Source organism: Falco peregrinus, chromosome 2 (genome assembly GCF_023634155.1).
Source record: "Falco peregrinus isolate bFalPer1 chromosome 2, bFalPer1.pri, whole genome shotgun sequence".
Classification (NCBI taxonomy): domain Eukaryota; kingdom Metazoa; phylum Chordata; class Aves; order Falconiformes; family Falconidae; genus Falco; species Falco peregrinus.
In genome coordinates this window covers 121,634,086-121,657,964 of record NC_073722.1, presented here as the reverse complement: position 1 = coordinate 121,657,964, position 23,879 = coordinate 121,634,086, and the positions used below count along the sequence as shown (strand labels likewise).

General features: G+C 39.8%; 3 protein-coding genes across 16 annotated transcripts in view; 1 reads left to right on the top strand and 2 right to left on the bottom strand.

Moving 5' to 3' along the window:
- STXBP4 (syntaxin binding protein 4) overlaps positions 1 to 8,133 on the bottom strand; it is a 76,273-nt gene extending 68,140 nt beyond the window's left edge. For 3 of the 10 annotated variants that reach the window (XM_027795572.2, XM_027795576.2, XM_055794450.1), the window contains exon 1: positions 2,476 to 2,675. In XM_027795572.2, the coding sequence (XP_027651373.1) occupies positions 2,476 to 2,543 (68 nt within the window). In that variant the 5' untranslated portion in view covers positions 2,544 to 2,675. Of the gene's footprint in view, positions 1 to 2,475; positions 2,676 to 6,338; positions 6,462 to 7,125; positions 7,245 to 7,362; positions 7,386 to 7,998 lie in introns of those variants that run through there. The other 7 variants (XM_055794448.1, XM_055794449.1, XM_027795573.2 and 4 more) reach the window with 7 other exon arrangements.
- A 62-nt stretch (positions 8,134 to 8,195) lies between these two features.
- Positions 8,196 to 17,588, top strand: LOC101913347 (cytochrome c oxidase assembly protein COX11, mitochondrial). 2 transcript variants are annotated; one of them, XM_055794460.1, is made up of 5 exons: positions 8,196 to 8,546; positions 8,623 to 8,778; positions 9,506 to 9,631; positions 16,176 to 16,214; positions 17,371 to 17,588. In XM_055794460.1, exons 1-5 carry the CDS (start codon positions 8,211 to 8,213, stop codon positions 17,437 to 17,439), a joined length of 726 nt encoding a protein of 241 aa, XP_055650435.1. In that variant the 5' UTR covers positions 8,196 to 8,210; the 3' UTR covers positions 17,440 to 17,588. The 2 variants fall into 2 exon arrangements, with proteins under 2 accessions (XP_055650435.1, XP_055650434.1); XM_055794459.1 differs by lacking the exons at positions 16,176 to 16,214; positions 17,371 to 17,588 and adding an exon at positions 10,163 to 11,553.
- TOM1L1 (target of myb1 like 1 membrane trafficking protein) overlaps positions 12,484 to 23,879 on the bottom strand; it is a 37,470-nt gene continuing 26,074 nt past the window's right edge. For 3 of the 4 annotated variants that reach the window (XM_055794454.1, XM_055794455.1, XM_055794452.1), the window contains 8 exons: positions 21,519 to 21,652; positions 19,038 to 19,098; positions 17,430 to 17,547; positions 16,465 to 16,561; positions 15,908 to 15,968; positions 14,912 to 14,999; positions 14,558 to 14,630; positions 12,484 to 13,593 (listed from right to left, as the gene is read on the bottom strand). In XM_055794454.1, coding sequence (XP_055650429.1) covers positions 13,530 to 13,593; positions 14,558 to 14,630; positions 14,912 to 14,999; positions 15,908 to 15,968; positions 16,465 to 16,561; positions 17,430 to 17,547; positions 19,038 to 19,098; positions 21,519 to 21,652 — 696 coding nt within the window. In that variant the 3' untranslated portion in view covers positions 12,484 to 13,529. Of the gene's footprint in view, positions 13,594 to 14,557; positions 14,631 to 14,911; positions 15,000 to 15,907; positions 15,969 to 16,464; positions 16,562 to 17,429; positions 17,548 to 19,037; positions 19,099 to 21,518; positions 21,653 to 23,879 lie in introns of those variants that run through there. The other variant, XR_008745579.1, reaches the window with a different exon arrangement.

The window sequence follows — 23,879 nt, the reverse complement described above, 5'->3', positions numbered from 1 at the left end:
TTGGACAGTAAGTTGCATTTTCTAGAGCATGATGTTAAAGTGAAATGGAACAACTAGAATTCATTAGCAGGGGGGAAAAGAAGATCAAAGTGGAGGACACAGTGACCCAAATCCTCCCACACAATCAAATCCAGCACACAGCCTGAAACTGCGTATTTCTGCAAAAGCCGGAGTACGTGTCATTAAAAGGTGCCATGTCAGAGGGGAAACAGAAATCCAGAAGGTCAAAACGTTCCTAAATTCTAGTACGAGGCAAGAGATCCAGCTTGTAAAGAACATCCATAATTCTTTTGGTTTTGTATAAGAAAATGGATGTTTTTTTAATCAAGGGCACTTGCTCTGAAAAGCAACAATTTGTTCCACAACCTCAAATTCTCAAGTATCTGCAAAATTAGTCTTTACTTTAGAAAGGCTGGCTGTAAGAACAGACCTAATTAATCTTTAGAAACAAACAGGAAGCCTCTGCTTCAAATACTGTATAATTTTCACTGTAGTATATCTTGAAGTATTTGTTTCACAGGCTAAGAGGAAATGGTGAAACCTAGTTAGTTAGTGCATCTGGCCATTGACAAGACTGAACATGACCTTGCTACTACACGACAAGAGCATAAGGCACACTTTGTAAGGCTAAAAGTGAACCAAACTGCTTTTACTTAATCACAGCCTGAAAGGAAGAATAAATACTTAAGTCTATTTCTCTAACAAAACTTTTTTGATAAACTACTAATATACTACGACACCAAAGTATTTTGCATTACTGACTAGTACTGTCATCTGAATTATCCCATGAACTTTTAAGTGTTTTGAAGCTGAAAGACAACATACTACTCATGTTCCCCACAGCTTTATCCTGATTTGTATCCATCTTTGAAAGCTTCAACAACATACACTGATCTTTGACACAGGCAGACAGTTTAGTCTGGGTTTTTTTCCTGCCTTGCCTTTTGCTGCTGGCTGTTCTGTTTCTTGCTCTGCCATGCTTTCAGCAGTTTTCACACGGCATTTTTTTATTATAATAAAAAAGCAGGAACAAATGTTACTTCACTGAACGTTATTGCACAGAAGTTTACTTTTATGAAGTCTTAAAAGATCAAATCTCAGACTTGAAGTCTAACTTTCAGAGTTCACCACAAAAAGCAGAACCTATTTATATACTACCACATAAAATGATGAAATATGATCAAATCTAGGCACAGAACACTTAACAGGAAAGGATCTACATTTCTGTAAGTAACAGGCAATACTTTCAAAACAGAGACCCTAACTAACATAAAGTGGATTCTGACAGAGAGCATATAGAGAATGTACAAACTAATAATTCACACTGGAGAGGAGCAAGATATCTCTGAAACCATGAGATTGCCATGATGTTGTCACCTACAATTAGAAAGAACTGACACTTTGAACAGTGACCTTTACAAGGCATTCAGTTCTGTTTATGCTCTAAAGACTAAACTCCCCCAAAACATACTATTTAAAATTACTTAATCACATAAAAGTAAAGACTATCTTCAAAAGCCCTGAATTTGTTTAGCATATCACATCTTGCTGATTTTTGGTGTTAGTTTTTTCTCCCAGGTAACTTAGAGATGGATCTTCAAGTCACTCTACTTGTCATAGTTCTAATAAAATAAACAGGGCTTTAACAGTTTCATTATAAAAAGACCTGGATTTAGCACCCATCCAACATTTATTTCACATTACCATTATTTAATATTCATCAAACGTTACGACTACTTCCCCCCAAACATTAGAAATATGCTCAACACTATGAATAAGGAAATAGGCTTCTAAACCAACTGGCAGTAAAATGAAAAATAATTTCAATTTTCTTTGTAGAAAAAGATGCAAATTAAGTAATCAGATGTCGCTGCTCATTCCTCAAGAAGTCATGCAAAAATACTTGTAAGCAAGCTTTTAGCACACAGAAAAGTACAGATGTGAGGCAACAGATGAACTAAAAAGGAAGACTACAAAATGTACACTGTAACTTTCTTACACTAAAAAATACTAAACTCAACACTCCAACTGAAGTCCTGGAATGCTGACAGACTACGTGCACAAAATTTTGTGTAATGTTCTAGTAAAGGCAATTAATATTAAATCTATTGATACTTTTTTCTATTATTTTTTTAGCAGCAGATACAAGGAAGTTCAACAGCTTTAGGTTTTATGCCTTCTAGAGACTTATCAGAACAGACAGCTCTGGATAGTCTTCTGATCTGTATTCCTGAGCAAGTATCAGTTATTTATGTGAAGAAACAAAATACGTATCTAGGTTTATCAATGAAAGAATAATTTCCCTTCCCTCACAAAATATGTATTACTTGACACTTAAACAAAAATCTAAACTATAAATTCTGGCTGCTTATGAAAGGAAGCTGAAAACATCTACAACTTTCAAATTACCTTTACTGTACTTTTCCCCAGTTACAGACTAGAAAAACGCTGTTGGAACCTAATGGTTAAGCATACCAGTATAAGAGAGAAAGACCATCAAAACGCTCTGGTTCATCTTCATCTCCTGGTGACAGTAAGGACATTCTTCAGTACAGCAGCAAAGTCAGTGACAAAGCAACTAAAATACACTGGAGCTTTTCGGTTCAGCCAGATAAAGGTTATGTGCAGGACAATTTCTGCTACTAACTGAAAAAAAAAACCCACCAACCCAGACACAGCTCCAGACGAGTGTCTCTGCCTATTTAATCTTCTCTGAAACCCTCTGCGTCATATGGACTAATTCACCTATGGAGGTAATGTTTACTTTCTCTCTGTTTGAAATGGCAATTTGCAGCAACTTGAAAGACCGATAAACACGAAGGGGAGAAAATTCACCTGCATTTACAACAACTGTGATTATGCAATCTCTATCTGGCTGCCAAAGGCAAATGAAATAATTAAAATATTTTCTCATGTTCCTCCAATAGTTTATGTGCTCCCTCCAAACAAGGTCAAAAGCAATAACTTATGACCTTTCTGAAGCAATCTTCCTAGCAGACTGGATTATGTACATCCCCACACAAAAGGGAAAGCCAACAAACCAGACAGACTGAAAGCATTAATGAAACAAATGCCACTATGCCATACTTTGCATTCTCAATCATGGTATTGAACTGCGCCATGCTGTAACTTGGCTTTCACTCTTTCAATATACAACCGTCACAAGTTAATACAGAACTTGGGTTATATACTTTGCCTAGAAACAGAAGCTGACACATCTTTTTGTGAAAGCAATTGAAAATGGTGAATTTATATCATGACACTGAGAATAACCTAGTTGAAAAAAGTAAAAAGGATACCACTGTTCCCGAGGTAAGACTCTCTTCTAATACCAGGCTTGTTCTTGCAGAGATACACATATTTTCAGAAGTTCTGAGCACCTGACATCACTTTGGTTAACTACTATTCTCTTCCAGACTTGCATCAGAAGATGCACCCCTATTACTCCCCCTCTTTCTAAAATATCTTAGCAGTTTAAAATGAAACCCAAATATTCTTGCTCACCAAGGGCTTTGTTTAAGTAGAAAGGTGATTCCTCTCTAGCAGTGAGTAACCCCACAATGAGACAGCATCTGTCAGTGTCTAGAGCTGTACAGCAGGACAGCTTGGCTACGCGAGGAATGCATATGCTTATCTCATGCACCTTTTTTTTTTTTTTTTTTAAAGTTGTAGTGACTGTGGTTTCATTAGCACGTGATCATTCTAGGGAAAGGATCGTTTTGCTTACAGGTACCATGCTATGTAATGTTCCATATACAACAGTCAGTCCCTAGAGCCTGCAATCTAGACACGCAAGAGGGGCAGAAGGGCAAAGGGACCCACCTTAAGGAGCAGATCAGTGATGCAAGCGGGAACATAAACCAGCCTTCCCAGCTCCTGAAACGTGAAGAGCTCCAACGGCATTATTTGGATGGCTCACATCCATCCAGTGACAAACGTTTGGCCCTCTGTAGCCTTTTCTCAGCAATTTTAACTGTGCTAGTGTTTACTGACATTACAGTCCAATAAAAAAAAGCCACTGATATTTTAAGCATCATATCAATTAGATTAGCTCTAGGCAAGGTTACAGAAGATAAAATACCAACAGCCTTTCTCCTACAAAACTGTCACTGTTCTTAACACCAGTGGAATCCAATTTGTGGTATTAGTATCAGGAACACTTGTCAAAACAAGTCACTCAGACCAATATGGCTTGTTTCCAGTGTCATGTTTTCTGCAACAGAAACACACATGCACACCCCCCCTACCCCCGGTTAAATGTATGGCTCAAGGCTATGTATTTCCAATATTAAAAAATAAAAATGTTATTTTTAATATTATCAGCAGTACATCGCTTGTTCAAGCAATTGCTCCACCCTCCCTTCTTCAAAGTAAACTATGCATTGCTCAGCTTCCTCACCCCCAAGGCTATCACTCTCTACCTTAAAATTCTGCTGCTGTGCTGCTTTTAATGTTTCCAAAGGATTCATCTAGGAAAATGGTATTACTGCTTCTCTTGCAAGTTTTCTGCCTTTCAAGAACATACCCAGGGGAACACAAAATAATTTTTACTTCCAGAAAGGTCTAGGAATACTGTAACAACTTAAAACTCCATAGAAGCTGCTACCAGTAAGTAAGACTGTATTTTCAAGAGACAGGTGTTATTTTATGCAGCAAACAAAGATTCTTTTTCAAACACCTAGCAAACTACTTTATTCTGGAAACATTATCAATTATGACTCATCTTTCCCAAAGGAAGTTTTGTAATGCTTTAGCAACTGAAATGGATTAAAGGATAATTTAGCAGATGACAAAAAGATCTGCAGAATCTTCAAAAGCAGGATTCACAAGATGCTTTTGTTATAAATAAAACAAAGGCCTTTTACAAAAGTTCTATACAAGTCAATCATGCAGTCATGTAGTCTTTCAGGTTCACTAACCCAAAAAGGTAAAATTTCATTGATAGTAAGGACCACAGCCAAGAGAACGCTGTATCATATAGCATAAATAAATTCTTCTAATCTATCCCAAGCCACTAATTATTCAAAATACCTTTTGCTGATTAGGTCATAAAGATTAAAAGGAAACATATGTCATTATATGGCAATTGTTAAACATGAAAAAAGCTTGAGCAACACTGTAATTGTGGAGAAGCATGAACGGTTTGAGGCTAAGCACTTGTGTAGAAAACAAAGGTATTATTTAAAGTTTAGGTAAACCTCAATTAACATATAACCAAGCACATTCTTGAAGCATTGTGCATTGATACTGTCTCCCAGGGAAAAAAAAAAAAGTATAGAAAACTATAGTCTTCCGTCATCTTGTAGCTGAAGTGCAGTTTATGCACCTTTTGTGTTCATCTCTTACGTGAAAAATTGCCTTTGGAATTCAGTGATCTAATAACTACTCATATAATATACCTTCCACACAAACCTAGCAAGCTATAGCTGTTGTAAAAGCTGTTTATCTTTGTTATATACCACATATTTCCACCAGACAAGCAGAGTGTTTGCTTCTTTGGGTTCCAGTAAAATCAAGTTAATTTCTTTAACGTTTTGTGGATTTGATTTTCGAAAAAGTCAAGTTATTCAGAAAGGTGGTATAATTCAAAATCTATGGTAAATTGTTTGACAATACTTTTGAATAGTGTTTTCTGGATTCTGTTGCACAGCAAACATGATAGTCCAGCAAGAGCTGTCTGTGCCCATTTCTAATTAGGGTTTTGATGACAGCACTGGCATGGTTACTTAGCAGTTTGGGAAGGGTCTGGAGTTATGATTTTCAATTATTTGTTTGCCACTTAGAATCTGATCCGACCTTTAAGTGGATAACATTATGGTTTAAAGAATTAATATAATGATGATTTTATATCCCATGGCACTGGTAAAACATAAGATGGTTCCAAAGCACTACATATAAAACATTAAAGGCATGCAGACGCAAGATTCTGAAAAAGTAATGAAATACAATACATAATCTCCATACAGCACCTTATGTTACTGTAGGTACCCTACGAGTACATGGAAGTAATTTGCTGTACACCTTACAAGTATGTTTTCATAGCTGCAGAAACATTAAGGAATTTCTGCGCTGGGTTTTATCTCTACAGAACCAGTCCCAACTAAGTGCTGATTAACTTAATGAAAAGCTTAAGAACTGTTTCTTTCCTTTATATGTAAATTCACTGGTGTTGGTATTAGCTTGTCTAAGACTTTGCTTCAGACTCTTTCAATATCGAAGTCATTTTTCTTTAAGACTTCATCAAAACAAGGTCGTACTAATGAAACTTCATGAATTGTCACATTACAATCCACTAATAGCTGTATTCCTGTGTGTGTGGGAAAAAAAAAAGTACTTACTTTTCATCTGTGTTTGTTAGGGGATCTTTACTGGACATCTTCTTAGGTGCACTACTTTAGTAAAAGTTGAAAATGAAGAATTCTGACACATGGAACACTGGCTCGTGACCAGGAAAATAATTGCTGTAAAAAAGTAGAAGCCACTTTTTGAAATTTACATGGCAATAGTTACTTTCAGACACTGACAACAACTCTTATTTATTGCTGACTAGCTGAAATCAAGTGGGAAAAGAGTACTTTCATGATAAAACAGGTAATGTTTCATTGCTGAAAACAGTAAGCAGTTAATGACTCAGACTTTGCTGTATATAGTACCTAACAATCTGGCATCCTAATTTTCTCTTAATTAATGAGGTAGGAATTAGGGAAAACCTGAACCCCCTGTGATAAAAATCTTCTAAAAAAAAACCCCAGAAGTAACTGTGATTACAATTCCATGATAAAAGTAATGTAACTGCTAAAACCAAAATCTTATCTTTTTTCCAGCTAAGATACCTTGGGGGAGGATACATTGTTTTGAACATGGTAAGGTGTTTTGTGTGTCTTGTTTTCTCACATCTTTTAAACTTACTGTCTAGTATTCAATGCCTATGGAATTCTCATGTGAAATATGTAAAATATAGGCCAAATTACACGCAAAATAAGAGTTACGTACCACTAACATAGCAAACCTCAAGTAATTCACATTGTGTTTTTATTAGCACATTCAACAGGTAGACAAGAAATACAGTCCTAAATGTACAGAGCTACCATAATTTGAAAAATTACTGCAAAAGTAATGCAAAACCTGTTTGTATCAGCAGCAAGGCAAGAGATGGCCGTGGGTGCCAGCGACATGCTACCTGGGCCAAAATCAGGTAGGGTCCCTAAGTGCACGGTGTCACCCTCCACAAAAAACATATTGACCAATTCCTTCAGGTCTGTATTTCTACAGGAAAAAAAATGTGACTTCGCTTTGGAATACCACAGATTTTCCTGTAGTAAAAAAAATTCAGCTCTCTTGCTAAAGGATGAAAAAACCCACCACATAAATACAGAGGGAAAGACCGGAATGTTGCCTTGCTCTGGGCTCCATCATTCTCTTGCTCCACACCTGTAAAGGGAAGATGAAGCAGCATCCAGAGCCGTCAGTCACTGTCAGTCACTGCATGGTTCGTGTTACTGGAACCAGCACAAGAGCAAAGCACTGCTCTTAAAACAAGAAATTCAAGCACTGCAGAAGTTTAACAGAGTGGATGGGACTGTGAACAAAGCCCGTGTTTGAGAACTCGCCTGACCCTGCCTGTCCCAGAGATACTACTGTTTACCAGGTGTGCTCCATCACTTTGCAGCATTGCCAGAGCCTGTGCCCAACCCAACCCAAATCCGCACACAGCACAGCGAAATGGAACTGAACCTGAACCACAGCACCGCTGGGCGGGAAAAAATAAATAATAATAAAAAAATACCGGTGCCAGTGCCTGTAGCCCAGGGAGACCTGCACGAGGGCAAAGGCCCGAAGCCCCCTCCGGGCCCTGCCTCCCTGGCTCGCTCCGTTACCCCACTGTGGCGCCTGGCGCCGGCCCGCCCAGGCCCCCGAGGCCGAGGCCCGCGCGGTGCGGGGCCCGCCACGGCCGCCAGCCCGGCACAACCCGCCGACCTCCGGGGCTGCGACAGTTACCTCGACACGCAAACTACGGCTCGAGCGGCCTGGCTGGGGCGGGAGCGAGGGATGGCGGGAGGGACAACCGGCGGGGCCTGACGGGCGCCTCAGCGCCGCTCTGCGGGGCGGCCCCGGGCGGCAGCGCTCCCGCCCCTCACGGCGCCGGACAGCCGCGCCGCCTTCTCTCGCGAGAGTTGCTGCGCCCCGCGCGGCGCGGCGGCCGCGGGGGCATGGGGCTGTGCGGGGGGGGCTGGGCGCGCTGCGGGGCGCTGCGGTTGCGGCTGCCCGGGGCGCGGGGCCCGCTCTGGGCGCTGCGGCCGCCGGGCCGTGCGGGCGGGTGGGCGCCGCCGCGGGAGGCTGGGCACTGGGCGGCGGCGGGCGGGCCGGCCCCAGCCTCGGCCCCGCGGGGGGCCCGCGGGCTGCGGAGCTCCAACCCCTTCACCCGGCGGCAGGAGGAGGAGTGGCGGCGCCGGAACCGGTCGGCGCTGGCCTACATCGTGGCCGCCGCCGTGGGCATGGTGGGCATGTCCTACGCGGCCGTGCCGCTCTACCGCCTCTACTGCCAGGTAGGCCGGGCCGGGCCCCGCCGCGCCGCCGCCGCGCAGCCCGGCGGGGCCGCTCACCGCCTCCCCTCTCTCCCAGGCCACCGGGCTGGGCGGCACCACGGGCGCCGGGAGCGGCGCGGAGCGAGTCGCTAGCATGGAGCCGGTGCGGCACCGCCGCCTCAGGGTCACCTTCAACGCCGACGTGCACGCCAGCATCCAGTGGGAATTCCGACCCCAGCAGAGTGAAATCTACGTGAGTGGGGGGGTACGGGCCCGGGAGGCGCCGCGGATTGCGGGCCCGGTGCGGGAGGAGGCGAGCTCCTGCTGCCGGCGGGGTGTTACCCCCCTACATCCCAGCAAACTGCCAGAACAGGCTGGCCAGCAAAAAGCATATTTACATATACACCTTATGTTATATACTTATAGACGCCATCAAGTCCGTGTGTGCATATATATTTACACAGAGATAGAGAGCTACACTATACCTAAACCTGGGGGGGGGGTTCTTTCTCTGCTGGCCCCTGTCCTTGTAGGACTGTTCTTACATGGAAAAGAACCCCCAACCAACCAATCATTCTAATGTAACGTCACTGTTCAAAACTAGTTCTTAATAAAAAAACTCAACAAGTCATGCTTGCTTAATTACTGAGCCCAATACGGAAAAAATAACCTTAAACTGTATATGCAAGGGCATATTCAAGCTCTATATGCTGCTAAACTACTGACAGTAATAGAATTCTCATGGAAAACTGGTTAAGATTAAAAATGCACACAAACGACATTATTGATGCTTCTAATTTTGAAGAGGGGCGAGTTGTATATAAGCAAAATATTTGTCAAGTAGCGAAGTAACCAATTTGAAACTGCAAAAGAGAAAATGAACTAGTTTCAGTTGAAGTCTAAAGAACGCTGAGGGATGGTGGGCTGCAGCAGATTAAAAAAAAATAAAAATAAAATCACTGTGCAATTATTTTATGCAGGTGGTACCAGGAGAGACCGCACTGGCGTTTTATAAAGCGAAAAATCCTACTGACAAACCAATAATTGGAATCTCTACCTACAACGTCATACCCTTTGAAGCAGGACAGTATTTCAATAAAATACAAGTAAGTGTGGACAAAGCAAAGATTACATTTTCCTCTACACGGAATGACAGTAGTTATGCATTAAATAACTTTGCCTCATTTTACTCCTGGATCCCATTCTTTGTATGCCAACATTTTAAGAAAACAGCTTGATTTTTTCACATGACTGTGCATCAGTTCGTTCTTGGCCTTACTGTCTTCATAAGCTGCAGTACGTGTCCAATTAGAGAAGTTCCCAAATGTATGATGTTTAATACCACTGACTTTAAGGGCAGATGGTAACAGTGTGAACTAGCCTGGCCAATTTGTACATTTGCACATTCATTAAAAGCTATTCCCCGCCCCCCCCCCCCCCCCCCCCCGTAACACAAGAGGAACAGAACTGCTGTCTTGTTGCTCCTGTGCTTGCTCACTCCCTTGATTTTAGATGTACACCTGTAGATCAATGAGAGTAGATTTTAAAAGATGAAGCTTTCTCTCGTGTTGGCAGAGAAAGTTTACCATAGCTGCTGTTGTCGAATTGTTCAAGTGTTTTTTTCCTCCCCCCTGCAGTGTTTTTGTTTTGAAGAACAGCGATTAAATCCTCACGAGGAAGTGGACATGCCTGTCTTTTTCTACATTGATCCAGAATTTGTAGAGGACCCTAAGATGGCTAAAGTTGATTTGATCACCCTCTCTTACACTTTTTTTGAAGCAAAGGAAGGACAGAAATTACCACTTCCTGGATATCAGTAATGGGCAAACTCTACACAATTTGACTTCTGCTACCTGACTACCAGTTTCAAAACCATTTTTCCATGGAAGGAATAACTGCAGAGTACTGTGTAATATGAAATTATATTATTAAACCACCACGGGTACGTGGTGTTGTTATGAAAGGGTGTATTTCTTTTTAAAAATCCAAACTTAGGTAGTTGGAATATTATTTCTTCATCAGACAATAGAAGGGAACACTGTTGCTGGAAGAGAGGTTTTCTCAAGACATCTTTTGTAAGATGATATGTGTTGGCTGAATATTGTAAGACTAGACTGTATTGCTATGTAACACTCCTGTGGCACAGGAGGATGTGATGATTCAGAATATGATGCACCCTGTCGAATTATTACTGAATCAGTAGTTCATTTGGTAAGAGCAGATTGCTCTAGAACTGTTATAATTTGAATGAGGAACAGTAATTTAAGTGTAAGCACATCAGATCTGTGGTATGGTTTCCATTTAGAAAGACTATCTTCAAATTTCAATGTTGTGTTCAACTAATTTAAAATGTCTGTACTGCTAATGACCGCTCTTCCACTCTGCAGAGGGCCGTATGCTGGGCACCTCTACACAGAGACAGGCTCAGCTTATGTATGAAACGCGTAGAAGGGAGAGGCAGCACATAAACAACTGTGCTAAATTGCAGGCTCAATTAACAGCATGAATTAACATCAAAACCCAGAAGGAAATCAGCCTCATTCAGAGGTTAAGCCCCACAAAGCCTGCCCGGCAGCCTATCGGTTTTTCAGAGGTACTCATAGGTACTCTGTTTACCGTCAGAACACGTAAGCCTGTATTTATGTAACTTTTGGTCATTATCTGTAGGGATAATAACACTTTTATCATAGCTCTCTGCAAACGAGAAGCAAGTTGCAGAGCAAGTTTAAGTGACCTACTCGTTTTCAGACAGCCCAGTATCTCATCCCATATGCCAGTTCTTTCTACCCCTTTCAGCAGATGAGATCTAATAAAGACTACTGTTGGTGTGTCTGGACTCTAAAAAGGCAATGGGTATATCAGAAACAACTTACAGTCACTTTAGTCTCAATTATGTTTGTATACAGTAATTTAAAACCTGCTTTTTTGAAGATAAATGGATACTATCTTTAAAATGCGTTACTGTACCAGTTGTGTGTGTTTAAATAGATTCTGGATGACATTAATACAGTGAAGACCTGACATGAAAGTTTTAACACTTTTTGTTCTTTCATCTTTCTAATGCATTTTTATTCAGCAGAACACGTGGAGCCCACGCAAGTGAAATACATCTGTATGAAGATAGCAGCAAGCTTTATAAACTATAACTCCAATTATGCTTCAGGGGAAAAAAAATAAAAATCAAGGCAAATCTTTGAATCCAGGCTAGGGAAGAAAAAAAAAAAAGCAATTCTTACCTGGGTTGTCTTAGCCCATTGTCTTTTTGAAAGCTGAACTGATTATATCAGTTCTCCACATAGTGCTTTATTCTGGCCACATGCTTCGAAAGAAAAGGAATATCCCTCTGCCAGGTGCAAATTTCATAAAATGTGTGTCTTCTCTCAAATTTGAAAGCTCAAGTTTGAAAGCCCAAGTTTGCACAGATACTAAGCACGTTCCAGCTATAAAACAAGCTTTGTAACCTCAACAATTAGCCAGTTCCCTTTCATCTGTCTGTGACCATTTTGCTTCTGTAAGTACAGCAAAGTTTAGTTAACAGACACCCATTACGGACTGCCATACTGAAAGAGCCTTTTTAATTTGTTACACTTCAGTGTCCTAGGGTTTTATCAATACAACTCAGCTGTAGGGAAGAAAGGAAAGAAAAAAAAATTAAAAAATTGATCCACCTCAAATCCTATTTTCAGCAGTTTTCTCAGGCTGCTGTCTAAAACATGGCAAATACATGAAAAATAATAATAAAGCAGCTTATCTTGTCACTTCTGCTTACAAACCCCCCAAACTTCTTCAAGGTTGTGTATCTGATAGAAGGTCTTCTAATGGTCCTACGGCAGACCGCCAAATTGCTAACTATGCAATGAAACTCCATGAATTCACACTAAAATACTTCCAATACTATCTGTGTTTGGTATTTCATGGAATACGCATGTCCTCATAAAAACTCAAGAAGTGATGGAGGTTAACTTCTCAGTAAGTGTTTGCTTTTATTTGGAATTATATGCTACAAAAATTGCAAAACTGAGAACTTCTTATTGCTTAAACAGTTAACATTTAAAATGCATATTTCATCAAAAAATTGCTTATCAGCTATGAACATGAACTAAGTTCTCAAATTTTATATCAATTATAAATTCAGAGAACTATACCTATTAAAGTGCACACTTTACATTCAGCATGAAAATAGATAAGGCACTTCAAATATTAAAAGACAAAACTTATTAACAGAGTTAAACCGCTTGATTAAAATAAATGGATAACTATTGCTCATCTGCATTGTAGATAATTATTTTTTCCTTCACCAGAACCACTTCTGCAGGGCAGGAACACTGAAAGAAATTACTTATCCCCCTCCAGTATTTATTGAGTAAATAAAAGCAACAACGACAACACAGGAACAAGAAGGGGTTTTTTTCTGCTCTGTTAATCATGGATGACAGCAGTTCATGTCCCACTTCAGGTTCTTACCAGGACAAAAATCCAACTATACTGCAGGAGGAAAACAGAATCTGTATTCAGAATATGAATGTAGGAGAGTAACACTGCATGTCTTCAGACATCTATCCAGGGGCCCAATTTTAGAGAAGTCCTATATATGAAAAACCCCTTATAAATTTCTAGGGAGATTAACACAGAGAGCAATAAGGCCAAAACAGAAACTGGATTCTGCAGCTTCTGTAAACAGCTTTTTTGTTTACTTGTGTCAGGTGTAAAGGATTAATTCATGCACAAGTGAATCTGGAAGTCGTTTTAAAGGCCTCCAAAATATGTCAAAAATAATTATGCAAGTCACCTTGAAGAATACACAATTGAGCATTTAGGACAAATGATCAAGGTGTAGATCCAAGAGTTTTTCAGCTTCCACACAGTTTAGTGTTCTAATACGTATTGTTTGTTGTGTCAAAATACAAAACTCATTCTGTTATTCACTTGTACGTTATCGGAAGCACTGTACAGGACCAGCACCAGAGAATAAAGGGTGTTTAGCAGAAGACTTCACCCCCGCCTTCAGCATCCTGTATTCTTTTTAACTTCAGTCTTCAGCACATCATCAATTTCTTCATAAACAGCTCTGGAAGAAGAGAAACAGGGAGACTTCTAGGAGACTTCTACATCACAGTTGCTTCACTTTGATAAAATGCACCAGTTAAATCCTGCCCAGGCATGAACTGCCAAGAGTGTTTGCCTAACAGAGCAGCATCAGCTGCAGGATGCCCAGGTTTCCATGGAAACAAAGAGCCAATCCCACAGTGTCTCTGGGATTATACATTTAATGAGACACCTCTGGACATTGTCACTTTTGATTAAATAAAGTTTGGGAACAGGACTGCAAAACACAAATGGCAAGCAAGCCACGTGGCACGCAATTACTGCAGTAGTTAAAAAACATAATTAAAACTTCATTGAATTTTTCTACCTCAGAATTCAATGCCACAGAAATAAATTTTGTGTAGATGACTCGGATTTTTTGCAATTTACTGGTAGAAAGGAGAGTTTTGCCATCCACTTAGTTTCATAGTACTTTTCTGGCTGACCATTTGACCCTTTAGAGAGTCCCAGCATCCATTCTCTTCTGCAGTTTATATTTAAATTGAGGATTTTCTTGATATGCAGTAGAACAACATTCTTAAAAATCATGATTGCTGGGAACAGGAATTACTTTGGTTACCTTCCTCCAGAACCACCTGTGTTGAAGCGTCCATAAGCTTCCTCCACCAGGACCGTTACTGTGTTTTATGCACCTTTTCTAATTGCTGGATAGGACTTTAGTTTTTGACACAGCATTACTTCACCATTTTTACAGATGCTGTTTAATGAACACACTATAGGAGTTTATTCCTTAATGGGTTATGCCAGAAATATTGGAAGAAAAGAGTGGGTGCATTTTGTACATTATGTATACTGACAATCCAGTTGGGCAACTAACTCAGTCTAAATAGTGTAGTCTGTTTTCTCACTCAGAAGAAAAAGCCATCTCAGAAGCCTTGCCTTTGGCACCTACAAAACCCGTGTATTATCTATTTTAAGTTACTTACTCAGTAGGAGCCAAGGGATCAAATTCCATTATTTCGTAGTAATGAGGTGATTGTGACTTGTTCTTTGATGCAGCTGAAGAATAAAGATAGGCAGATCATCCAGATGTGAATTAAATGTAAATGAAATGTGTGCTTACTGCGTGTTACTTTTTTGCATCTTCCTGAAAATCGCAAATTACTTCCTCTGTATCTAGTTGCTTTAAATGCTAAAATGGACAGACACGTCTAAGAGAAGCCGTATGCAATATCAGATTCTGTCTGTCTGTTGCTGGTCCTAGTCTTTGACAGCCATTATGTAACCAACACAAAAAAATACACCTCCACGACAGTCAGGTGGTCTGCAGTACTTCTTACCTGCTAGTGACTGTCCGTTTAATGATGTAGTATGTCCAGTCTGCAGATTTACTGGATTCAGAGGCACTGGGCTTAAAAGAGTTGCCAGCTAAGGACATCAAGCAAAACAGTGCATAAGTGGATTGTTATATGAAAGAGAACTGGTTTGACTTGACTTATCTTTAGACTTTCAGACTACTGCAAATACATTCTAAGGTCAACAGTTACCAGTCTGATTAATCTCCATTCTCCACACACAGTTCAAAACATCTTTTTAGTTGTTATCTATAGCACATTTGTATGATTTACTTCTCTGTAATTTGTTACACTACACAGACTCAAAGGCCACAGTACTTAAAATAAATACCTGCTTTTACTTGCGGTTTAAAATGGGAAATATGCGTGTGTTTGGAGTCTGCTTCTCATCTTTTCAATTTCATAATGCCTACCACAGAATAGCATTCAAATGCATAACATTATCTCAAAGCCCCTTTATATTTTTTTGCATTCTTCCTGTCACAGGTCTTAGGTCTGCAGCATATGCCATTTGTCCTGCACTGTACTTGGTTTTTAAGCATTTGAGGTTTTTGGTGTGGGTTTTTTTGGGGGTGGTGGTGGGTTGTTTTTTGGGTAGCGGGCTTGGTTTGGGTTTTTTTTTTTTTAGTATCTTCTTTGAGATAGCAAATACACCATAATCACATAATGGCAGCAGGTGATCTCCCCTTGTTCCTTCACACAGCAACAATGTCAGTACAAATAACAGTTTGTATTTTGCTTTCTGCAACCCCCCCGAGATTGTGCTGGACCCCAGAAATATGCTTTCATATTAGCATCTGTGGTATCAAAAGAGAAAAGTTGGCCTGGTCACCAAATGCAGAGTGTTCCCTGATGTATGGAGAAGGGCCACAGAACAGATCTTTGCATCCCATTTGGACAGCAGTTGGGGTAAATCCAAACAGTTCTCATTTTGACAGTTGCCAGCAAAGAATGATTATTCTGAACATGAGTGTTACTCACATTGCTATATGAATGTCCAGCTGGGTTGCTTACACTAGTGTTTTGTGTTTCAGTTGCAAATCTAGGAGAGAGTAATACATTGAAAGTAACTGAGAAACTATAAAAACTGTATATTCTGATTGTTACTTTGGGTTTTTTTGCTGGTCTGTTTTTACCTTATGTCACAACTGAGTGCAGCACAGATAGAAGGAAGGGAACTACAAGGACACCTGCTTTGAACTCTCCCTATTGACCTGTACAATTCATCTGTTTCTCCCTTTCACTGCAGTATTGGCAACACTCAAGCAGAAAATCATTTCTTTCTCAGGTATGTTTTGACTGTTGAGCTATGACTAAACAGTGCTGCAGTAGTAGCGTATTTCTAAGCATGGTAAGCAACATCTAGTACACAGGTAGTTTTCACTTGTTTTACTGGAGTAATCTGTACAAACAGTACATCTGTGGTCTCAGAGCTTTCTATAAACTATTAGATGAATTACTAATACCTGAGTATTAATTAGATGAAGTACTAATACCTCTGAACATTGGTTATCTGTCCTTGGTAAGAGATTACTCACGGAAATTGCTGAGCTTTTGTAGCAGGTGCTAAATCTAGCTGTGGATAAATAGATGGATGATGCCTGTTTTTATCTTCAGGGTGTGCAGATATGCAATCTGAAATTCAAAGCAATAATTAATGATCATTTAAACATTAAGCAAATGTTGTACTACGAACATTGAAAGAGTCAAGCTTTGTTTGGAAGGCATCTAAAGAATCTGAAATGAATTGCTGTTTATCACATGAAAGGCAGAATTTTAATAACTCTGAGAAGGTATTACGTGCAATATATTTATCTCCTTAAAATATCAGAACATCATCAGTAGTGTTATACACAGTAGATGCCACTTAAAACTCTTTTCACTATTTCTAAAAGATGAGAATGGAATTATAGGCATTTATCCCTGGGGGGACATTCACACCTTTAACTTCAGTGTAGGGACTCCCCTGGGGTGGGTAAGGTAGGGACTTCTGCAAACAGTAATTTAGGGTACCAAAGGTAGGAGATTTCCCACTCCTCTTGACTATGAAAGAAGTCTATCTAGAGTTAGAGGAGATGAGTACCTTTCTCAAAGCGAGCTGTTTCTAACACTGAGTGCCTCCTGAAAAAAGCTTGGCCATCAAGAAGGTATGATAAGAGCATATCTGTGCTTTTTTCTTCCAAACCTACAGAACAAGCAACTACCAGACTGTCTTAAAGGCTTCACTGTAATAGAAAACAGAACATGTTCTACTGTTCAAATTTACATAACAGGGGAAAAAAAGATTGTTGCTTCCACTGTAAACAAATTACAGGGAACTTCATACTACCTTACATTTTTTTCCTATGTACACACATCAATGCTCCTTTTAAGGAGATTTAAGGTAAAGTTAAGGACTGTCTTTGTTTTCTTTCTTACAAGGAACTTCTTGATTCCTCCACTAGGCTTTGTTGGTTTGCATTAGGAAAACACACTGCAAGGAAAACGTGCATTCATTACTTACTAAGGCCTGAAGGAGACACTGCAGAGTCGGTCTGCACCGCTGCTGAGGTAGGAGATGGAGAATCTATGGAGAGGTCAAGCAGATCGCTTGAGGGAGCAGATGGCTGTTTCCTGTACAGCTTTGCATTTGAAAAGGAATAAAGTTGTTTGGTTTTGGTTTTTTTTGTGGGGGTTTTTTGTTGTTTTGTTGTTTTTTAAAAGGAACTTGTATAGTTTTAAACAAATTGCTATTTTCACAGAATATAAACTTAGTATCATAATAATATAATGAATATCACAATAACATAGTGAATATCATAACATTAAAAACTGGCAGGATTGAAAGAAGACCAGGATACTTGTGTGCATGTATGTGTGAGAGACAGCTAATGGAACAAGAAATGCTTTCCAGAAAAGATCAGTTTCAGCAAGTTTGCTATTTCAAAAAAAAGAAGAAAACCAATTCTAAAATAGGAAATAGAACAGACTCAGTTCTAAAAAGCAGTTGAGCAATCATGAGCTTGTTTAGATACAGGCTTGGTATCAATCTTCTGATTGATCCTGTGCAATTATTTTCATGCTACTTATTTGTATTATTGAGTTTTGATACATACTAAGGAGAGATTTTTTTTCCCCCAGTCCTGTTTTAGATCGGAGAAGTTCAAAATCAAAACAATGTTTCCTAGGACACAGAAAAGGGTTCCCTTTGTTTCTTCTATGAATGTGTTAGAATTAAAAATGTAGCCAACAAAAGAGTTTAATAAAACCACCTGCTTGAATCATACAGGTTTGGTCACACCAGATTAAAATAAAATAAATAAATAAAAGATGATGCATTTTAAACTTGAAGACTGCTGAGTAATACAAAAATGCACAGACTGCACCATTTGGACTATTAACTAATCCAACAGAGCACCCATCAAGCAAAAACATCCACCTACATAACCAGAATGCAGTAATAGTGGCTTTTCAAGGAAAACAAGATCATCTTCTATCTTTTTTTAATAATTGTCAGCTCTATTTCAGCATTTCGAATGCAGTCATTTTCATATTGAGTCCTAGATAACTATACAATTATGGCTTAGCAGAAGCTGAAACGTGCAAAACTACTTTCGGCAATATAATTAACAACCATAATTATCAATCAATAAAGGATAATCATTAAAGAATTGCTACAAGCCAATAGTCACAATTCAGAAAAAGCTCTGACTCAGAAAAAACATCAGTAATAGTGAATTCTGATAGTGTAATAATATTTCAGCCTATATATGCTTAACAGGGAATAAATTAAAAGAAATGTTATGCCTCCTCATTTTGTATATGGCAGATAATGGTGCTTAGCTGCAGAGGTCATAAACCAGTATCTGCATAGGTGTCTGTCTCTCATTTTTCCTGACCAAGCTTCCACCTTAGATTTGACATTATTTGCTACTTTAGTTAGATGAATTTGCATGAAATTCTGCAAATGAGACTTTAGAAAATAACTGATGACTAGTATCAGCCTGTTGTCTCCTGTACCTCTCAACTAGAGAATAAAATTCTGCACATACCAAAACTGCATTTTTCATCATGAACAGAAAATGGAATGTTTACAGTCCTGCAGCTCACGAGTTCATCTATAATGACTTACCTCTGTGCGTTCACGTTGTATTCTCTGATTCTCCAAAAACCGGACTCTGTTTCGAGAGAACCTGTTGAAGTTGCAGAGTTAAATGTTCACTCGTATACCTGTGATGTCACTCCTAAGAATATGAAACCAGTTGTGATCAAAGCCTGATTATCAGAAGACTCCAGAGGCACCAAACAAGCACTACAGATGCTTTTCTCTGGGGCACTTGTCTCTGCACTAGCAATTTGACCCTCTCTTCTCCAGGACCGTGGTCCTCTGATGACCTACACTAACACTAACATAAAAGTTTGATCTTGGAGACAGCCATCTGTTCCTTCCAAAACAAAACCGAGGCACAGCTGACAATAAAGTCTGCCTCTGTTCACGCCAGATGGGTAACTATGAACACGCACTGTGCCAAATCTGACCCCTTCTGACCAGAACACCTATAACCAAATCCCAGGAAGCTTCTGTCCTCAGAGGTCCCCACATTCCCTCCTACCACCTCAGGACAAACCACACACCTATCCTGGTATACAGCCCTCTCAGTAGTTCAGCCATTTGGAATATTTTTTTTAAAAAAATAATATATGGAAACCAAAAAATCCACCTATGTAAATATGTGTTAGAAGCTGTAACAGTGCTACAGTGGGTCCAGAGGAGACCCAGTCAAGTGATACTCGGCATCCACAAGGCCAATGTATTTCAGGAGTAAGAGCCCCTGGTGGTATGGACATGAAGCTGTCTGTACAACTCCATTTGCTTCTCAGGGTTACCATGCTGGTGGGGCCCACAACCATAATATATATGCAGAGAGGAACAGAAGGAAAAAAAACCCCAACCCTTTACAACTGCAAAACATAAACCATTTATCTGACATTTATCTGAAATGCAGAAAGACCTGAAGAGTTGCTAAAGCCACTAGAGGGTGTCATCGTTACATACATGAGGCCAGTTTCTCCCACAGTGGTGATTGATACCTGATTTAATTTGGACTCTACGCGAATAATCAGAAACAGAGAATGCAGCGTGATTTCTCTTCGAACAATACACACAGTATGAAACAGATGCAGCTAGTTAATATCACTTTGTCCTTTACACATCTCACTGTACAGAGGGAGTTTCAAAGAACAAACCCTCTGCAACAAACTACCCAAATCCATTGCAATACATACCAACTTAAGTGCAACGCATCTGCACCCAGGAAGACTCATTACATATAAACCATAATGTTACAGTCCTAAAACGCAGTAGTTTTCTGTCCAGTTTCACAATGGCAAATTAACCGCTCCTTCAATCACCAGGTGAGTCCTTCATAAGGAATTTGTTGAATTATACCCACAAGCTACTATTCAACAGGTTCTTGGCCTTGCCAGTATCTGTCAGTCGTAACAAAAATGTAAGCCCACATCTGACTTCAGTGGATTTACAGAAGCTGAACAGAATTCCGTTTTTGCTTTACTAAAATGAAAAGCTTCCTAAAGGAAGAAGTGAGCACACAATTTTTTCAAGGCAATACTGTAAAATAGGCCAACACTGCTGTAGACATAAAATATTAAAACTAAATGTTGTCAAGATTAGGCCCAAAGTTTGTGCCACGATAGTTAGAACTAGTGGTATTTTTCGTGCAGCATTCAGAAAAGGATTGTAAAGAAAAGATGACTAAATTCTTTAAATCTGCTACATTTCATCATGAACCATTACACTCGATGCATAACGATTTCTAGAACATTTCTTAGCCATGGAGGAGATGAACTACTTCACATGGAAGGCTAGTTCCTATTAAACCAAAATGCTCTCTGTGAGTACACATGTGATATTTTGAGGGCTAACTGGAATTTTGAGTTTAAAATTAATTTCAGGTTTGCTAGCATCTAGTCATGCTACCAGTGACATAATACACAAACACAGCGGATGTTAATACAAGCACTGCGGTGCTTCCACGTGTGAAAGAAACAAACATTTTCTCCTGTACAAGTAGAACAGTGTGTTTCAATCCGGTTGAGAAAAGCAAGCGACTCTCTCAGGCACGCAATGAGGCAGAATGCTGCTCTGTGGCAGATTTCTGCAGTAATGCTGTCAAACTTGTTTAGAAAGGAGAACAAGTATTCTTTCCTGGAAGCATATGCACTCAACAGAGATAAGGACCATCACCAGTACCAAAGGGTTTGTAGCAGACTGATTACAAATTCACTGTGCACTACCAAAGAGGAACGTCAAATTCCAAAACGATTTTTGTTTGTGGGCTTCCATCTGATCTCCTGTCTATGCTGTTACCTTTTTTACCCCATTCTAATGGTTTTCTAACTACCTTTATGAAGCATTTCTGAAGTGTTTAGGAGAAGACAAATAGATGATTTTGTCTTTTTGCAATCATGTTTCTTTTCTGGATTTAAGGATAAAATATGTTTCTTTGTGGAGGATCAACATTAGATGTATGGATCACCGTGTCCATTAAGTGTGCTTATTTAGTTAGGACACCAAATGTATCCAACTACTTACCTTTCATGTCCCAGGAGGACATTATTCAGATCTTCATTTACTTGTATTAACTCAACTACCACATCTTCATTCTCCACTGTCACCAACAATTCCATGATCCTCTCCTGCATCATCCGACAGGTCTTATACAGTTTCTGCCCAAGGCAAGGGAAGAAAAAAAAAAAAATCTTAACTATGGTCTCCCAGTTTGTCAGTTCTGGAGAAGAATGATAAGACACTTGAGCACTGCAGACTCACGGGTAACATTCCTTATATTACAAACCGCATGCATACCAAACATTGCAAATAGCATAATTTTCATGTCTTTGATCTCTGCAAGGCAGGTTGACAACTCCTATCATCACAGCCAGCACTCCTACCCAATCCCTACCTCTTGACCCAGCTTATTTCTAAAGATATATCTGTCTCTAAAGTCTAAATTACAAATTACAAAACAACGGAGACCCCTCTGGGTGATGCAGAGCAAATTTAATTTGATCCTGTTTGAAGCTGATTAAAGTCAGCAGGATACTTCACATGGATGTAATGGCTGCGATCCTGTTCAATGTCTGCTTGACCAAAGGACAATAGCAGACTAAAGGACAGAAGTGCTCGGTGACACAAGTCTCTACCTCTAACTGCTCCTCTAAGAGGGGAGGTTTGCATGCACTTAATCTTTGCATTTTTTGAGAAAGTAACACGAACCTAGCAGAATCAGCTGATACAAGAATTATGAGGGTTTACTGAGCAGAATTATGCATTAATGCCAGTTGAAATGGAAGATAGCTTATTTATATTCCTCTCCATTACAGCTTTTGCATGTTCAAAGAACCAAATTCTTTAGCAACAGGAACTTCAACTCAGCCAACACTTTCCCCCCCTGCAGTGCATGTGCAAATGCTGGCTGGCTCCGCTTAAGGGGAAAAATTACTCTATTTGCACGCTGCTATTAAAAAATTGCTCTGGCTAGTATTTTCAAAGTGATATGATTTTTCCTCAAAAACTATACTCTTCAGGTAAATATTTTATTTTTGTAAAAAGAAATTTTGCACCCTTTTGCCAAATCTGCATAAGGATTACAGAGTACTGTACCTTTCAGTACTGTACCTTCATAGCCAAGGATAAAACACACAAAAATTTATTCAGTGTAATGTAAGTAATTAAATATAAAACCTCTCCAACTCCGCACTTTACTACCTGATCTGCATTTAAAAAAAAGGCGTGTATTTCTTATGATTCCATTGTACAGGCAGCCTAGTTTTGTAGATGTTAATATTCAATAGAAAAGAAAATTGAGACACTCATTCCAAGCACAAATTTGCTAGACTTTGCTCCGACCCACAACGATGCATGCACTCATGTTTTGAAAAAATGGGAGTTTTAGAATGATGGACTACCAGCTGGTATAACAATCATCAGCAATTCCACGGAATTTGTGCTAACTCTTACCAGCTGATGATCCGGACTCAGATTCCTGCATGTCCCTCAAGTATGGCTACTCACTGCCCAGTACAAAAGTTTGTTACCTTCTTGGCTGATCCTGAGCTTTAGCTACCCTTTAACTACTGTTCCTAGCCAGCACAGCCTTTCAAGTGAGGTCTCCTATCTTAAGCCTTGTCCAAAACAGGGTGGAGAAAGGGAGGAGCCTAGCCACTAATGAAGCTACAGGACTGAAAATATGTTGCACTGATCACGTTTACCCTGTTACAGTTTTTATTGAAAGACTCCAGATAATCAGAAAGACTGAAATTAATGTCTCCAACTCACTCAAAGCCTAAACAAGCGGCTTTTAATGAAGGACTTTGTTCTCCGACAACAAAAGCCTAATCCAAGCAATCCAGGTAGAACCAAAACCAAAAAGAAACACTAAACATTGTTAAAGGAACAGGCCAGCCACCCTTGAAAACAACAGAAAGAACAACAGTGAAATTAGCATAGAAGGAATGAGTTTTCAGTCACTCTCCCACAAATGGGAACTCCACACCCTGTCCTCAGACTTTTGCCAAAAATTTTATTACTGGGAGTGTCAATTAAGAATCCGCTGGTTTACTGTGGGCAACCTAATCTGTGCACCCCTATGCAGAAGGGGCTACAGCGGGAGACAGGAAAGGAAAGACATACAGACATACCGCTCCTGTTCCGCAGCCAGAAACACTTACCTTGTCATGGACTGGACAGAGGTGGCCGTATATATTAAGCCAGTGTATTCTCCTACCTGGTGTATCTTTCACTGGCTGCTTAAGTCATCTAGGCCAGTTTGCACCTTGGCATCCTCCCTGGTGGCAGTAGCACTACAGAATTTAGGTACTGTGCATAGAACTGCCATAGATTAGCTGCTTAGGTGGTGTCCTTTGCTGGAACAACCTATACTCAATCTTATAC